A 14,480-nucleotide genomic window follows, 5' to 3' on the forward strand; every position below is an offset into this window, starting at 1 on the left:
GAGTATTTTTCATTTTTAACTTATTTATTATTTGTAAATTCATCACCGAGTTAATCTTAACTATTAAAATAACCTAACCAACGATCAATAATCACTTTTTATAAGACCATCCATAATGGCGTTTTGGGGCTGAAAACACCGAGGAACACCACCCCCTAGGCGTTTGGGGGGGGGGGGGGGTTCCTACAAAACGCGGATATGGCACGCATTTTGATAAAAATGTGTGGGGGGGGGGGGAGATAGTGGGGAATATATGTAATTATTGTAGCAGAGTTGTGGCGTTTTGCCCACTACGTCACTTTTTGCAAAACTCTCAATTGATGACGGAGATGCCACACGGGGCAAAATGTCTAAGGGTAAGACATTTATGGTCTTAATAAAGTAACTTGATACACGATCCCATCTCTCTCTTACACACAAACATATGCAATGATATTATTAGATACTTTATTTTCGTAATCTCTTCCATCAAAATAGCAAAACATTGTGTATAAATTACTAGAAATGTATCACTTAGGTATACATATTTTTTTCATTTCAAATGGTTCTCTATTAAGCACTACATGTGTGGTATAACCATATATATAGAATTTTCAACATTACTTTTATCATGGATGTTTATCTTTCCATATTGACACATCAAAATATGTTTAAATAGACAGATTAAAAAGGTTCCCTTGATGTATGTGTATAGTCCCCATGATATAGGGAAGTGAGACGTAGGGAAATGGTAAGATTTATTTGATTTGCCTTTTTTCACAATTGCCGCTAACATGTTGAGAAAAGATATGTTTTCCAAAGGCTTCTTGTGTTTGGCGATCACGATGGGGATAAAATGCGGCGTGCCATTTTCTTTTCTTCTTTTGGAAACATTGTGACCCCATGTGCCCACATCCATCAAACTACTTTTCATATACACATATATTTACATTTTCTTTATAAAATTATTTTTTTTAAAACGACGACTTTCTTGCATGGGCAGATCTAAAGAACAAATGGGTGGTTTCTTGGAACCACCCGAGTTTCGAAATAATAGTGTAATTATATATAGAAAATATTAGATGAACCATCGTATAAATTAAGAAGGAACCACTCTATTTACATTGTGCAAGTGTTGATCCAACTGGTAAGCAGTTGGTTTTCTGAACTGAAGGTCGCGGGTTCGATTCTGGTTACCAGAAGTTAGAGTTTTATAAAACATACAATACACAACCTACCTCTCTCCCCTCTCCTTAAATTAGGGTTTTATCGTATTTTTATTATGTAATGAACTTTGCTTGACCCGAACCTCAAATCGACCCAGAATTTTCTATACAAGACTCTTTGAAATTGAAGCATCTAAAATTAGCGTACCACCTCAAAAAAAAGATCCTGGATCCGCCACTGCTTTCTTGTTTGTTAGGTCAACGCACATTATAATTTGGAGAGTCCCATTGCCCCCACTCAGGTCATACTAAGTTGTCATAATTAGGATCACGATGGTTTCAGAGTTTGGCTTGGGCACCCCCTGGTTGGGTCACTTAACAGTCGTTGTGTCACCACAAGAGTATAACTCTTTAACATAACACATGGTGGGATAAAACCCTTGTTGGCTCAGGATTCGAACCGAAAACCTCGCAAGGCCTAGCTCAAAATTTTCATTGCTAATATCAACCCAAAGTGTTATAAATTTGATTGAACTTGGGCCTCATTCTAAGAGGTTTTAAACTCGGGTAAGATGCGGTTGATGTAGGATCTTCAATTTTATAACATGCCAGCCGAACAAACACCATATATATATATAAAACTAGTGGCTCATATTCATTTCTTGCAATAATTTGATTTCTTTTATGAACTTAAACATATATATATATATATATATATATATATATATATATATATATATATATATATATATATATAGGGGATGGATCATGCGAGAAGTAAAATTATAGCGAGAAGTGCGAAAAGTTAATCTGAACCATTGATTCCATGTAATCAATGGTTTTCATTGACTATGGTGTTTTTGTAATTACTAAGACTGTATTACAGCATTAATTTAAGTTGAAAAGGGTACACTTGTCTTTTGGGTATGCATAAGAATTCATTTGTTTGCATCTTTCTATGCCTAAATCGTAGCTATCTTCTACAATATAGTCTACACTACACATTAAACCTTAAATACACATGATATTTTTAAAATAAAAATACTGGAATTTATTTATTTTTTTTGCATAAAAAAATACACAACTCATCTCCTACAATACGTGTACATTATATTTATTATGACTACACGGCATTTGAAAGTGTGTCTACACTATATTAGTTATGACTACATAACATTTAAAGTGTACCTACACTAGATTAGATATGTCTACTCTACATTAGTTATACTACTCAAGTACACAACATTTGTAAATATGCTTACACCAAATTACATAGCTATATCCACATTACATAACACCTACACTACGTTAGTTGATTAAAATCGAGGAAAAAAAACTTTACATTGAGATCAAATACAAAATTAATAATAATTAACCATGTTTTAGAATAAAATGATTTAAGATCAATTGAATAATAAAAACAAAGTTCTTTTTTTATTTTTTTAAACAAGATAAAATGTATGTGAATACAATATTCAACAACTTAAAAAATTGTATGTGTTACGAATTATTAATATTAATCAAGTTGTTGCCTTTCCTATTATTATTATTATTATTATTATTATATAAATTAGCTTTTTTTATTTGATCAAATACACACTTACACCTGTTTTGATTTCTATGTATTATTATTATATAACTACCATTAGTTAGTAACTTATCATTAACTAAACAATTAATGAGTATGAGTTACAAACCAATACACTTTATATTTTACCAATGTATCCTTGTATTTAAATAACCAGAAATTATGTGATTGGTTAGAATCATTTCTCGCAATTATCGCACTAAGAAACACTTATGAAATGATCATAATCCTATATATATATATATATATGGGAGGATTATTTTGAGAACCATTGTGAGTTTTAAGAACTTTAAGAACTCAATTTTGAACCACACATTTAATTAAATAATATGAAATATGTGGCTGAGATTAAATCTATTTAAAAATTGAAGCATGAGAGAGAATAAGTATTTTTGATAATTACACAAGTTTAAACGTTAGTTACACATGTGTAAAAAGCCGATTCGGTGTGTAAAAAAATACTGTAATTTTTTGTACATTACTTACACTTACGTATTACACATGTGTAAAATAAATTCGAAAAAAAAATTGTTACGTTGAGTTCTTTCGAATTCTTAAAACTCAAAGTGGTTTCTAAAAGAAATCAATCATATATATATATATATATATATATATATATATATATATATATATAAACAATAAATTTTAATTAACAACAAAAATGTTATTGATTGATTAGACATTGATCAATCATGAACCATAGTAGAGATTTATTATTTATTTATTTATTTATTTATTTATTTATTTATTTTTTGTCATTTTAGATTTCTTATGAACCCTCTTGTAGAATGCATATACTTGTGAGAACATTTTTTAACATGATGACTCGCGAACAATTACATACACCAAAATAATAATATTTACTTTTCTTAAAAAAGGTTGAATGTTAATTCATAAAAACTTGGTAGCCGTAAGAGATAACGTGCCATTATTTATATTTTATCATATTTCACAAGAAAATACATTCTAAAACACATGTACATATTTTTTTTCGTTTTATTCTTATCCTCATTGTTGTGATTTCGTTAAAGCAAGCGTTATGATTAGGTGGCCACCCCTTAACGATGGCTACACCAGGCCACGGTATTAATGGCCCAACGTTATTGAGAGATTGTTAACCCAATAACGAGCTTGATAACAAGAACACGGTGGGGCCGCTCCCATTTAACCACTCACACTCTTTGTTTTCATTTTTCATTTTTTTATATATGTCTAGGTAAACCACACGCACGAGTTAATAGTTGAGTTAGTTAAAGCCTCACTGTCTATGTGACAATGACGTAACGCTTTAACTAACTCAACCTGGGATTTTCTTATCTAAGAAAGTTTTCTGATTTTTTTAATAGTCTTTTTATATATTTTAGTATAAAGAATGTGTTTTGTTAATATTTGATAAAGATAAGATATGGTGTTTGTTTAAGCAAAACAAAGTTATCATGTCACATACTCACATGATCCAATCAACTTTTTTTTGTTTATTTTTTTATTTGTTTTTACATTTAGTGACTACTTACGTTACATTTGTTGATGACTTGTCACATTTTCGTGTTTGTTTTTCACATGATGTATATGTATATGGTCTTTTCATCCACTTTTAATTATGGTTCCATCAAACATCCCATGAACTACTTTTATTGAAATAATTAATAAATTTGTTTCTATGGTGGTTTATTAAAGAAGAGAAAACCACAACGTAAACTAGAAATACAAGGACGAGATGCACTAGCGTATACAACGTCAAGATATATGATATTTTAAAAGATGTATCATGTCCAACAATAACCAAAACCGCATTCTTGAATGAGATTTAGATTCCAATCTATTACAATTTTCCTCGTTATTGAGATCATCCATAAGAAGCTAAGAATCTTGATGTTCTCCACGGTTTAAGTAGGTCGAGTGTTGATTTCATTAAATATATTGTCGTTCCTTGCTTATCATATACACCAAATTATGACCCCGAAAGATTGCTTGAATTAGTTTTCTTTGTAGTCGATTCCGGCTACTTGATAAAATCGAAGTCTTTTGTTATGTGTAATTGGTCATGTAATATTTTGTTATGGAAAATTACTATGGCTCATAGCAATTAAAAGAAAACGTATGCTGTAACGAGATGTTAATCAAATGTATAAAATTAGAAGATACGTTGTACGAATACATAAGAATATTACTCAAATACCAAATAATAATAATAGTGAAAACAATGAGAATTTACATAGAGTAAAGAGAGAAGTTTGTCAACTTTTTTTATGACAGGTTCAATGTTTATTTTACATTTGTGTAATATATTCAACAAATAAAGAAAATTCAGAAAATTGGTTTTCATTTGTGAACAACTAGATTTTTAGCCGGCGCGTTGTGCTGGGCATGTCGGTAAAACTCAGACAGTGATAAAATCCAAGCGTCGAGCCGGTAATTCGACGCAAATTTGGTCGGTTTCGATAACGTACGTTATTGTATCGGAATTAAAACCAAAAATAAAACAAAAGATTATAAAAATTGAGGTGGACCAATTTGGCGGCATCTATGGTAAAACTTGAGCGCTGACAATACCCGACCGTTGCCGATCTCGGGCGTCGAGGCAATATGTCTACAAGAATTCAGACGGTTTTTGGCACGTTTGTTATTAAACCAGAACTAAACAATAAAAATAACGTTTAATCGATTTCCGTTACATTCGTTATGATTACTAAACTAAAAAATAACACTTATAAATCGGTTTGATGCTGCCAAATGACCTGCTACTCCAAACTTCTTATTTATAACATAGTAATAATAGACCACATATATCTAATAAATTACCAAAAGATCTTGTTGATATAAAATAGGACTTAGTTTATTCGCCGGAATATTCGTACATTACGACGTCGTATCCCGAATAAGCAGTCGGAGGCTAGCCGTTGACTCCATTGTAGGAACTCATGTATCTGAATTTCATTTTGACCCCTCATCTTCATACAGTTTAACTATTTAGACTCTTAACTTTCAATATATGCACATACACTTCTAATTGTTTATAGCTAATCTATATGAATGAATATGTGGTCTAAAATAAAAGTGGCAAAACCTTTAAATGAATACTTGTTAGTACAGAGGATGCTATTAATGTTCATGCAAATTTGTTTTTAGGTTATAAATAGAAGGGACATCCATCATTAAATGACAAGATATTGCTACTAACGTGATGCGATGAAGGGAATTTCGTAACAAGTTCAGTGTTTGTGAAGAATCCCATCAATTTGATACACTCATCTTTTTGTTGATGGATCTTTTTTTAAACCAGACAATCATGTCGATGCTAAAAAAAGTGATGATGTGTTCTTTGTCGTTTTATGCTAAATTTCGTACATTGCGTTCACGCGAGTATACTTTTAGTTGGGCCTAGCTCAACGAGTTAAGACACAACACATAATATATTGTATCAGATGTGTCTTCCCTTCTCATCAACATGCTTCATATTTTGAGGAAAAAAATATTTGCATATTCGTTTGTAATAATTACAAATCTGTCTCTTCTTTTTTGCAAGACAAAGTTATACACCGTTCAAAAAATCATTGTCAGTTTGATTATACAAATGATAACATAAAAGATAAATGATGTACCTTTTAATTTAATTTAACTAATAAATAAGTTAAATTTAACAACAAAATTAGACAAACATTATTAACTTAACAAAATATAGAAAACATTTCACTCAATTTCCTATATTACCTTCATCTATATCTTTTAAGAAAAAGTTTTTCACATATAACTACGTCTTCATTCCATTTCTCAAAAATATATATGAAATTTAGATGTTCAACTCTCATTCATTAGATTCATATAATCGCTATTCATTCTCTATTTCACAAACCTCATATTTTGTGTATGGAAGATCGAGAAAATAGAACAAAAATATATTATTGTTGAACAGAGATATATATGATGAATGCATGTAGAGATAATATGAGTTTTAACTAAATTACCGAGGTATAAATAACGAATCCAAAATGAGTGCTCTAAATGCCATACTTCTCAAGTCCCAATCCTCAACATGTTGGGCTTTCGTTAGTTTCTACATTTTTTTTCATTCCGTCACTATCCCATCCACTTATTAAAAATCAACATCAATATGATAAACATACATAAACAAATAGTTCATTATCTACTAACATAGAATATATTATTTACATAAAGAAATAGTTTATTATTTACTAACATAGAATATATTAAAAAAAAATTATTCAGAGACTTTCATTATAGTTCGTTCTAAAATGTATACATTTGTAAAACAACCGTCCTTTTGAATTTTATTCTCATTCTTTCCTCTTCAATTATGATTATATAAATTTACGTCATATATTTATTCTCATATCACCCTCTTCAGAACCTACTATACGAGTAAAACACTACTTGATACGTTTACATGTTGTCATCAAACTTCAAACCCTCTATGCAAAACATCAAACTTCAAGGACTAAAAAATCCAAACCCAAAAAAGTACAAGCACTTAAACTACCACAAACTAAAAAACAATAAGGTAGAGTGTAACCTCACTAAAAATAAAAAATATATTTTATACTACAAAAAAAAGTTAAAAATTAACTATAAAAAAACCTCAACCTCTCTTCACTTCACTCCTATCTTCCTCCTCTCTCTCACCATTTCCTATCCTCTCTTCAGCAATGCCACATCACACTTCTGCTTCTTCTTAATAATAATAATAATAATAATCCAAAACCCCAAGAAGCAGTTTTGTTTTTGGCATAAGCTGAAACCACAGGAAGGAAATTATATCAATTATATCAAAATATATCAAATTTGACCCACATTTATCAAATCTTGATAGATCTAAGTCAATTTCAATGGGTGACATAGTATCCGGGAAGAATTTAATCCCCGAAAGCTTTCCGGGGGCTTCGGTGGACCTCGCGGCACAAATTGGGATGTTGTGGAACTTAATTAAAGCCCCATTGATAGTGCCATTGCTTCAATTGGCTGTTTATATCTGTTTAGCAATGACGGTTATGTTATTCGTTGAACGCCTTTACATGGGTATTGTTATTATCCTTGTGAAGTTGTTTTGGAAGAAACCCGAAAAACGTTACAATTGGGAGCCGATTTGCGATGATTTGGAAATCGGGAATTCGGCTTTCCCGTTGGTTTTGATTCAAATCCCTATGTTTAATGAGAAAGAGGTTCGTTAATTGTCGTCGTAAAATAAAATAGCTGAGCCATCAGATATATTTATGCATAGGGATTTTTTAATTTAGACGACAGTAGTAATATTAATGGGTACGGTTGTTATTGTTATTACTGTAGGTTTATAAGATCTCTATTGGGGCGGCGTGTAATCTATCGTGGCCGTCCGATCGGCTCGTGATTCAAGTACTTGATGACTCAACTGACTTTGTTATCAAGGTACATCTCAATCAAGTCTACTACAAATCTATATAATATTACCAAATGATTACATCACTTTTTATTGGTTAAATTTGGTGGATTTATTGTTTTACAAGATCTAAATTTTTAACCCAATTGGGTAAATTGGTCTGAGATTTCAAGTTTCATATTTATTAATATTTTTTTTTACTTTAATTAACTAATTTCTTGAATTTATACAAAGGTAGTCATCATTAGATTTACAAAAAACTATACTTTTATTAATAACAAAAAAAGAGAATCAACCCATGTTACATTTAATGCCATACCCATATGTCATAACTCATATGCACCCTTTTGTTTTAAAAACAAAATAATTATATATAAGTTTTTAATATTTTTATTTTATTTAGGACATGATTGAGAAAGAGTGTCAAAGATGGGCAAGTAAAGGGGTTAATATTAGGTATCAAATTAGACAAAGCAGAGGAGGTTACAAAGCAGGTGCTTTAAAAGAAGGATTAACACATGATTATGTTAAAGATTGCGAATACGTCACGATTTTCGACGCGGATTTCCGACCCGAGCCCGATTTTCTGCGACGAGCCATCCCGTTCCTTGAATTCAACCCTCAAATCGCCCTTGTTCAAGCGCGGTGGCGGTTTGGTAAGTGTTTTAGCTTAAATGTTGGTTAACTAATTCAATCTTTGATTATATTATAAAACTTGTTAATTTTAGGTTACCAAATACTAAATTACTATCCCATTATAATAATATAATAAATAAAATATTTAAAAAAAAAAAGAAAAAGAAAATAAGCAACCACATTTGCTCATAGATTGTAGAAGTGTCGGTGGTGTGGTCTCACACACTCACCCATTGTTTTGTAGAAAGAATATAATCATTATATATTTATTAAATTTATTAACCTATCATATAAATAATAATAAAGTTAAAAAATATCTGCAACAATTATTGTTGACTACAGTCAACAAGCATATAATATGTGACCAACATTTTACAATTTCCAACACAATAAAAACAAGATATTGTTTTTACCCATCAACTTTTTGGGTGAAATAATAATAAGCTTAGTTTAGAAAGTTACAAAGAGCATAATATTATTAAGTACAAGGATTACTTCTATAAAAAGAGTAAAGTATAAGGATCTAGTATGTAAATTAAGATGTGGGTCCCACTTAACTCCTTGAATCACGGCAACTAATAATAATCAATACTTTATGTCTTGTGCTGACTCATTCGTACTTTAGTTTTAATTAATTTTCAAGATTTTTAATCTTTTAACCGAAAAATAAGAAGTTTATAAAAAATGAAGAATAAAATATATGGGTTGTAAGTTGTAACTTGTGCTTCATAAGTTGTACGTTGAATTAACTACCAAGAATAAGCTATGGTTTAAGACCAGATTAGTCGGCATAAATGTTGCTGGTAAAAGGGTAGTTTCGTCATTTGTGTATTTATTATCGTATTTATTAAGTGGTCTGGTTTTTTATGGAATAAACAACTTTACTGTACCAAGGGACAGTAGAGTAATTTAGCACTCTGCAAAACCACGTGCCTTTATGCTTCCATGTTGTACTCTGTGCATTGTCGTTGGTACAGCTGCTGGATTCTACTTTCTCAATTCTCACCGACACTCAAGATTTTTTTATTTTACATTTTATATCAATTTCCCTAAATATATATATGTTTTATATTAAATTATTAAGTAAAAACAAATGTCTTTAACTAATTAATATAGAATACACATGCCATTGTGGTGGTGGTCTAACGGTAGAGACAAAGCCTCTAAAACACTTAGGATTGGGAAGGTTGTGGCTTCAAGTCCCACTTTTAACAAGGATTAAAAAAAATTTGCCTTTCAAAAAAATATAGAATACACATATTATTAATATTAATTATAGAATATTAATTTTTTTAGGTGATTAATATTAATATAATATTAATTAAATATTATAAATATTGTATTAAGGTGTAGAGATTAGTTGATGAGGTGTCATATTTGTGGTTGATATAATTTCTTGTGGGAAGGTGACAAAAAACAAGCTGTGAGTTCATGTGCTAAATGGCATGTTGTGTTTGTGATGTAGAGACATGTGTAATGTAGCTTCCATTGGCCAAATAATGCATGGGCCCACCTTCACTTTTTATATATTTTGGTTTTAATTTTTTTTTATTAATTTGGATTAAAAAGTTACAAGGCCATTTCTCTTAGCTTTCTACTGTCCTCTAGTGATATCAAATAATCTATTTGTTACATGTTAAGTCAAATATTAATTTACACTTAAATGTATTATTTAATTTATTAAATTATTTATGCAGTGAACTCTGATGAATGTTTATTGACAAGAATGCAAGAGATGTCACTAGATTACCATTTTACAGTGGAGCAAGAAGTAGGATCAGCCACTCACGCGTTTTTCGGATTCAATGGTGATAACCAAAATCTATATCTATATCTATATAATAAATAAGTAAATGAGAGTATCACTTAATTTAATGTTTCTAATTTAATATGTGTTATACACGAGTTTTTAGTAACATGAATGCAATTATCACAGGAACCGGAGGCGTGTGGAGGATTGCCGCCATCAATGAAGCGGGAGGGTGGAAGGACCGGACCACCGTGGAGGACATGGATCTTGCAGTCCGATCCGGTCTTAAAGGATGGAAATTCCTATATCTTGGTGACCTTCAGGTTAGTCATTTTTACCAATCTTTAAACTGGGCCCAAATTCAAAATACAATCTTTATCCGGGCCCATGTTTAAAATACAGTTTTTAACCCGGGCCCGTGATCAAAATACAATCTTTAACCCGAACCCATGATCAAAATACAATCTTTAACCCGAACCAATGATCAAAAAATAATCTTTAACCCGAACCCATGATCAAAATACAATCTTTAACCCGAACCCATGATCAAAATACAATCTTTAACCCGAACCCATGATCAAAATACAATCTTTAACCCGAACCCATGATCAAAATACAATCTTTGACCCGAACCCATGATCAAAAAACAATCTTTGACCCGAACCCATGATCAAAATACAATCTTTATTTTTTGGAGGGACTAATGACTAATGAGTCTCCTTTTAGCCAAAGTTTCAACAAAAAAATAAAAAAATCTTTAACCGGAACACATGATCAAAATACAATCTTTAATCTGAACCCATGATCAAAATACAATCTTTAACCCGAACCCATGATCAAATACAATCTTTAACCCGAACCACATTCAAAAACACAAATTTTAATCTGGACTCACATTTAAAATACAATATTGATAAATGTTGCAGGTGAAAAGTGAGCTTCCTAGTACATTCAAAGCCTTCCGGTATCAACAACATAGGTGGTCTTGTGGTCCAGCCAATTTGTTTAGGAAAATGGTGATGGAGATTGTTAAAAACAAGGTTATTTAATCTTCTTGTCTTTAATATCATTTTTCGTTTAAAAGCGACAGCATTTGTATTAATATTAATATTAATATTGGTTGTTTTGTTGCAGAAAGTGACATTGTGGAAGAAAGTTTATGTGATCTACAGTTTCTTCTTTGTTCGAAAAATCATCGCGCATATGGTCACGTTTTTCTTTTTTTGTGTGGTTCTTCCACTCACAATATTGGTCCCTGAAGTCGAGGTTCCAATTTGGGGTGCCATTTATATTCCATGCATCATCACTACCTTAAATTCTGTTGGAACTCCAAGGTATTATTAGTCATTCAAATATGATTTTTGTTACTTATACATTGATATATGATGTGTGTTATATCATTTTTCAGGTCCATACATTTATTGTTCTACTGGATTCTTTTTGAGAATGTGATGTCATTGCACCGTACTAAGGCTACGTTCATTGGTTTACTTGATGCCAAGAGATCTAACGAGTGGGTCGTTACAGAGAAGCTAGGAGATGCTCTCAAGAATAAAGATAATAACAAGTCCGCCAAACAAGCTCCGAAAAAGTTCAAATTCAATATTGGTGACAGGTAAAAGTCATAGATTTATCCCTTTTTTTTAAGTTATGATACTTGACCAAATCAAGGCCTACAAACAAACCGAATGTTCAGTGAACAGTTCGTTAACAAGAAGTTCAAGTAAATGAACAAACACGAGCACAAAATTTTGGTCATTTAAATAAACGAACGGACGAACATGAACACATGTTTTGTTCGTTCACTTATGTTCGTGAACGTTCGTTTACGTTCCTCTTTTTATGTTCGTTATTTTTGTGACCCATTCCAACTTAGTCTAGTTTTAATAACTTGTTAGGCACAACATAGTGTTCTTCACACTACTTTAAAACTGGTTTTAGTTTAATCATGTTAGTACTATGTTCAGTTATGTTTGTTCGTTTACGTTTGTTTATCCGTTCATTTATATTGTTAAGTAACGAACATAAACTAACACGAACATGCTCATTTTCTTAACGAATGAACATGAACAAGAAAACCGCCTTTGTTTAATTTTTTGTGTTCGATCATTTGTTTGGTTAATGAACATGATTACATGAACACGCTCTATTCGTTTTCTTTTACCAGCCTAACCAAATATTTGTAATTTGGATGATGCAGAATTCATCTAACGGAGCTTGGATTTGCGGTGTTCCTGTTCTTCACCGGATGCTATGATTTTATGTACGGAAAACACAACTACTTCATATACATATTCCTCCAAACAATCACATTCTTGATTGTTGGATTCGGATATGTGGGCACAATTGTCCCAAGTTCTTAAAAACTCCAAACAGTATTCGAAACTTATTAAGTTATAAATGGTGCATCTTGTTTCACTTTCATCTCAACTTATTCTCAGTATATACAATCTTTCGAAACAAACACATAGCGTTACGAAAGGGGACAAGAAAAGAAAAGAGATTGGAGTACTTGTTTGTGAAAAAACTAAGGAGACATAAGAGAGATAGGTTGTTTGTTAGGAGCATAGTATACAATTGAGGTGAAGAAGGAAGAACAAAAAAAAATCATGTTTATGTTTTATTTGATTGCTAGTTGCTTTTGTTTTAAATATTTATCATATGCTGAGTTGGGTTTTTAGGATTATGTTTTGTTGAAGGGGTGGCAATTGGAAGACTTGGCCATCTATTGTATTCTACTCTTTTTTTTTTCTTTGTTTGGAGTCATGTATTGTAGTACAACTTCATACCATTAAATTAAACAAATGTTTGGTCACATTTTTGTATTATGAAAGATGTACTATGTAGCTTTGATACATAAATCAATAATCTAAATACATGTTTTTTTTAACGGCAAAGTACCCATTGTCTGGGTTAGAACCCAGGATCTGCTGCTAAGAAACAAGTGTTTCTATCAAGTGAGTTAACAATGGTATAAATATGTGTCAGTGTTTGTGGGCTCACCGGACAAGTTGGCAACAGTATAAATATGTGTTTAAAGGAGGGTTCCAATGACTTGTATATATAAAAGCTAAGGGATGTAGATGTGTAATGGGCATTTAATAGAATATCAAATAGTGAATGATGAAAGTGAGATATACTTACAAAAATGTTATCTTATGCTTGATTTACTATTATTTTTTGTTTCAAACTGCATCTTGATCTAGTTTGAGTATTATTATTATTATTATTATTATTATTATTATCTTGTAATTTGGTTACACTTTCTATAATTTCCTTTTGAAATGTTGGCACATTTTATCATGCAATCCCACTTTTAAATACGTTAAAAGGATCCAATTACAATAGAGAGACACGTAACCAGGCAACAAGTTGTGTTGTCACTCCTTTTAAATGATAAAACCGATCCTATTAAAAACTGATTTATCGCTCTTTGGCGTCGTTGAGTTACTGTAAACAACCTGTTGGACTCTTTTCAGAAACGTAGCAGCATCGGGGCAAGAGACCCAAATGTATCGAATGCAAAAGGAATGAAGGGGTGGTGATTTTCAACGCACGACTTCTCGTGCTTAACAATTTTTCTTGTTTATGCCTTTAGCAGAACCTTCCTTACAACAAACCCGGTGTCCCTAAGCCCGAAAAGAAGGGACACCCATTAAGGTCCACACAAGAATGTCCGTTGGTCGAAGTAGACCTTCTTTCACGCGGATACGACAAAAATATCCATTGGTCGGAGAGTCACGCTTTTATAATTAAAGAGATGAATCATAGATATGATTTATTAAAAATAGGTAAAATATGAATTTATCACCTCTTGAGTTCATGACATAAATATGAATATTTCCATTAAACATCACCAGAATTCTAGACCAAGAAATATATATTGGTAAAAAAAGATGCTGACAACATTTCAGATTTAAAGCCTTACATAATGTGTAGTCATAAAGCTCTATTACCAGGCATTATACGCCACGTGGCGTCTAGTCAGAA

General features: G+C 31.5%; 1 protein-coding gene across 1 annotated transcript; it reads left to right on the forward strand.

The window, feature by feature from the left end:
- The first annotated feature begins 7,342 nt into the window (after window positions 1-7,342).
- Window positions 7,343-12,950, forward strand: LOC143537216 (glucomannan 4-beta-mannosyltransferase 2-like). The gene is made up of 9 exons (XM_077031035.1): window positions 7,343-7,910; window positions 8,035-8,133; window positions 8,508-8,760; window positions 10,438-10,548; window positions 10,677-10,813; window positions 11,417-11,530; window positions 11,625-11,824; window positions 11,899-12,105; window positions 12,691-12,950. The coding sequence occupies exons 1-9, from the start codon at window positions 7,578-7,580 to the stop codon at window positions 12,851-12,853; spliced, it is 1,617 nt and encodes a 538-aa protein (XP_076887150.1). The 5' UTR covers window positions 7,343-7,577; the 3' UTR covers window positions 12,854-12,950.
- The last annotated feature ends 1,530 nt before the right edge of the window (window positions 12,951-14,480 follow it).

This window comes from Bidens hawaiensis, unplaced genomic scaffold (genome assembly GCF_021521415.1).
Source record: "Bidens hawaiensis isolate Kalapana, Puna unplaced genomic scaffold, B.hawaiensis_p1.1 tig00011151_1, whole genome shotgun sequence".
Taxonomy (NCBI): Eukaryota; Viridiplantae; Streptophyta; class Magnoliopsida; order Asterales; family Asteraceae; genus Bidens; species Bidens hawaiensis.

Coding starts and splice junctions, on each gene's coding strand:
- LOC143537216 (XM_077031035.1), top strand. CDS start 7,578: ATGGGTGACATAGTATCCGGGAAGAATTTAATCCCCGAAAGCTTTCCG. Junction 8,134..8,507: donor CAACTGACTTTGTTATCAAG/GTACATCTCAAT, acceptor TATTTTATTTAG/GACATGATTGAGAAAGAGTG. Junction 11,825..11,898: donor AATTCTGTTGGAACTCCAAG/GTATTATTAGTC, acceptor ATCATTTTTCAG/GTCCATACATTTATTGTTCT.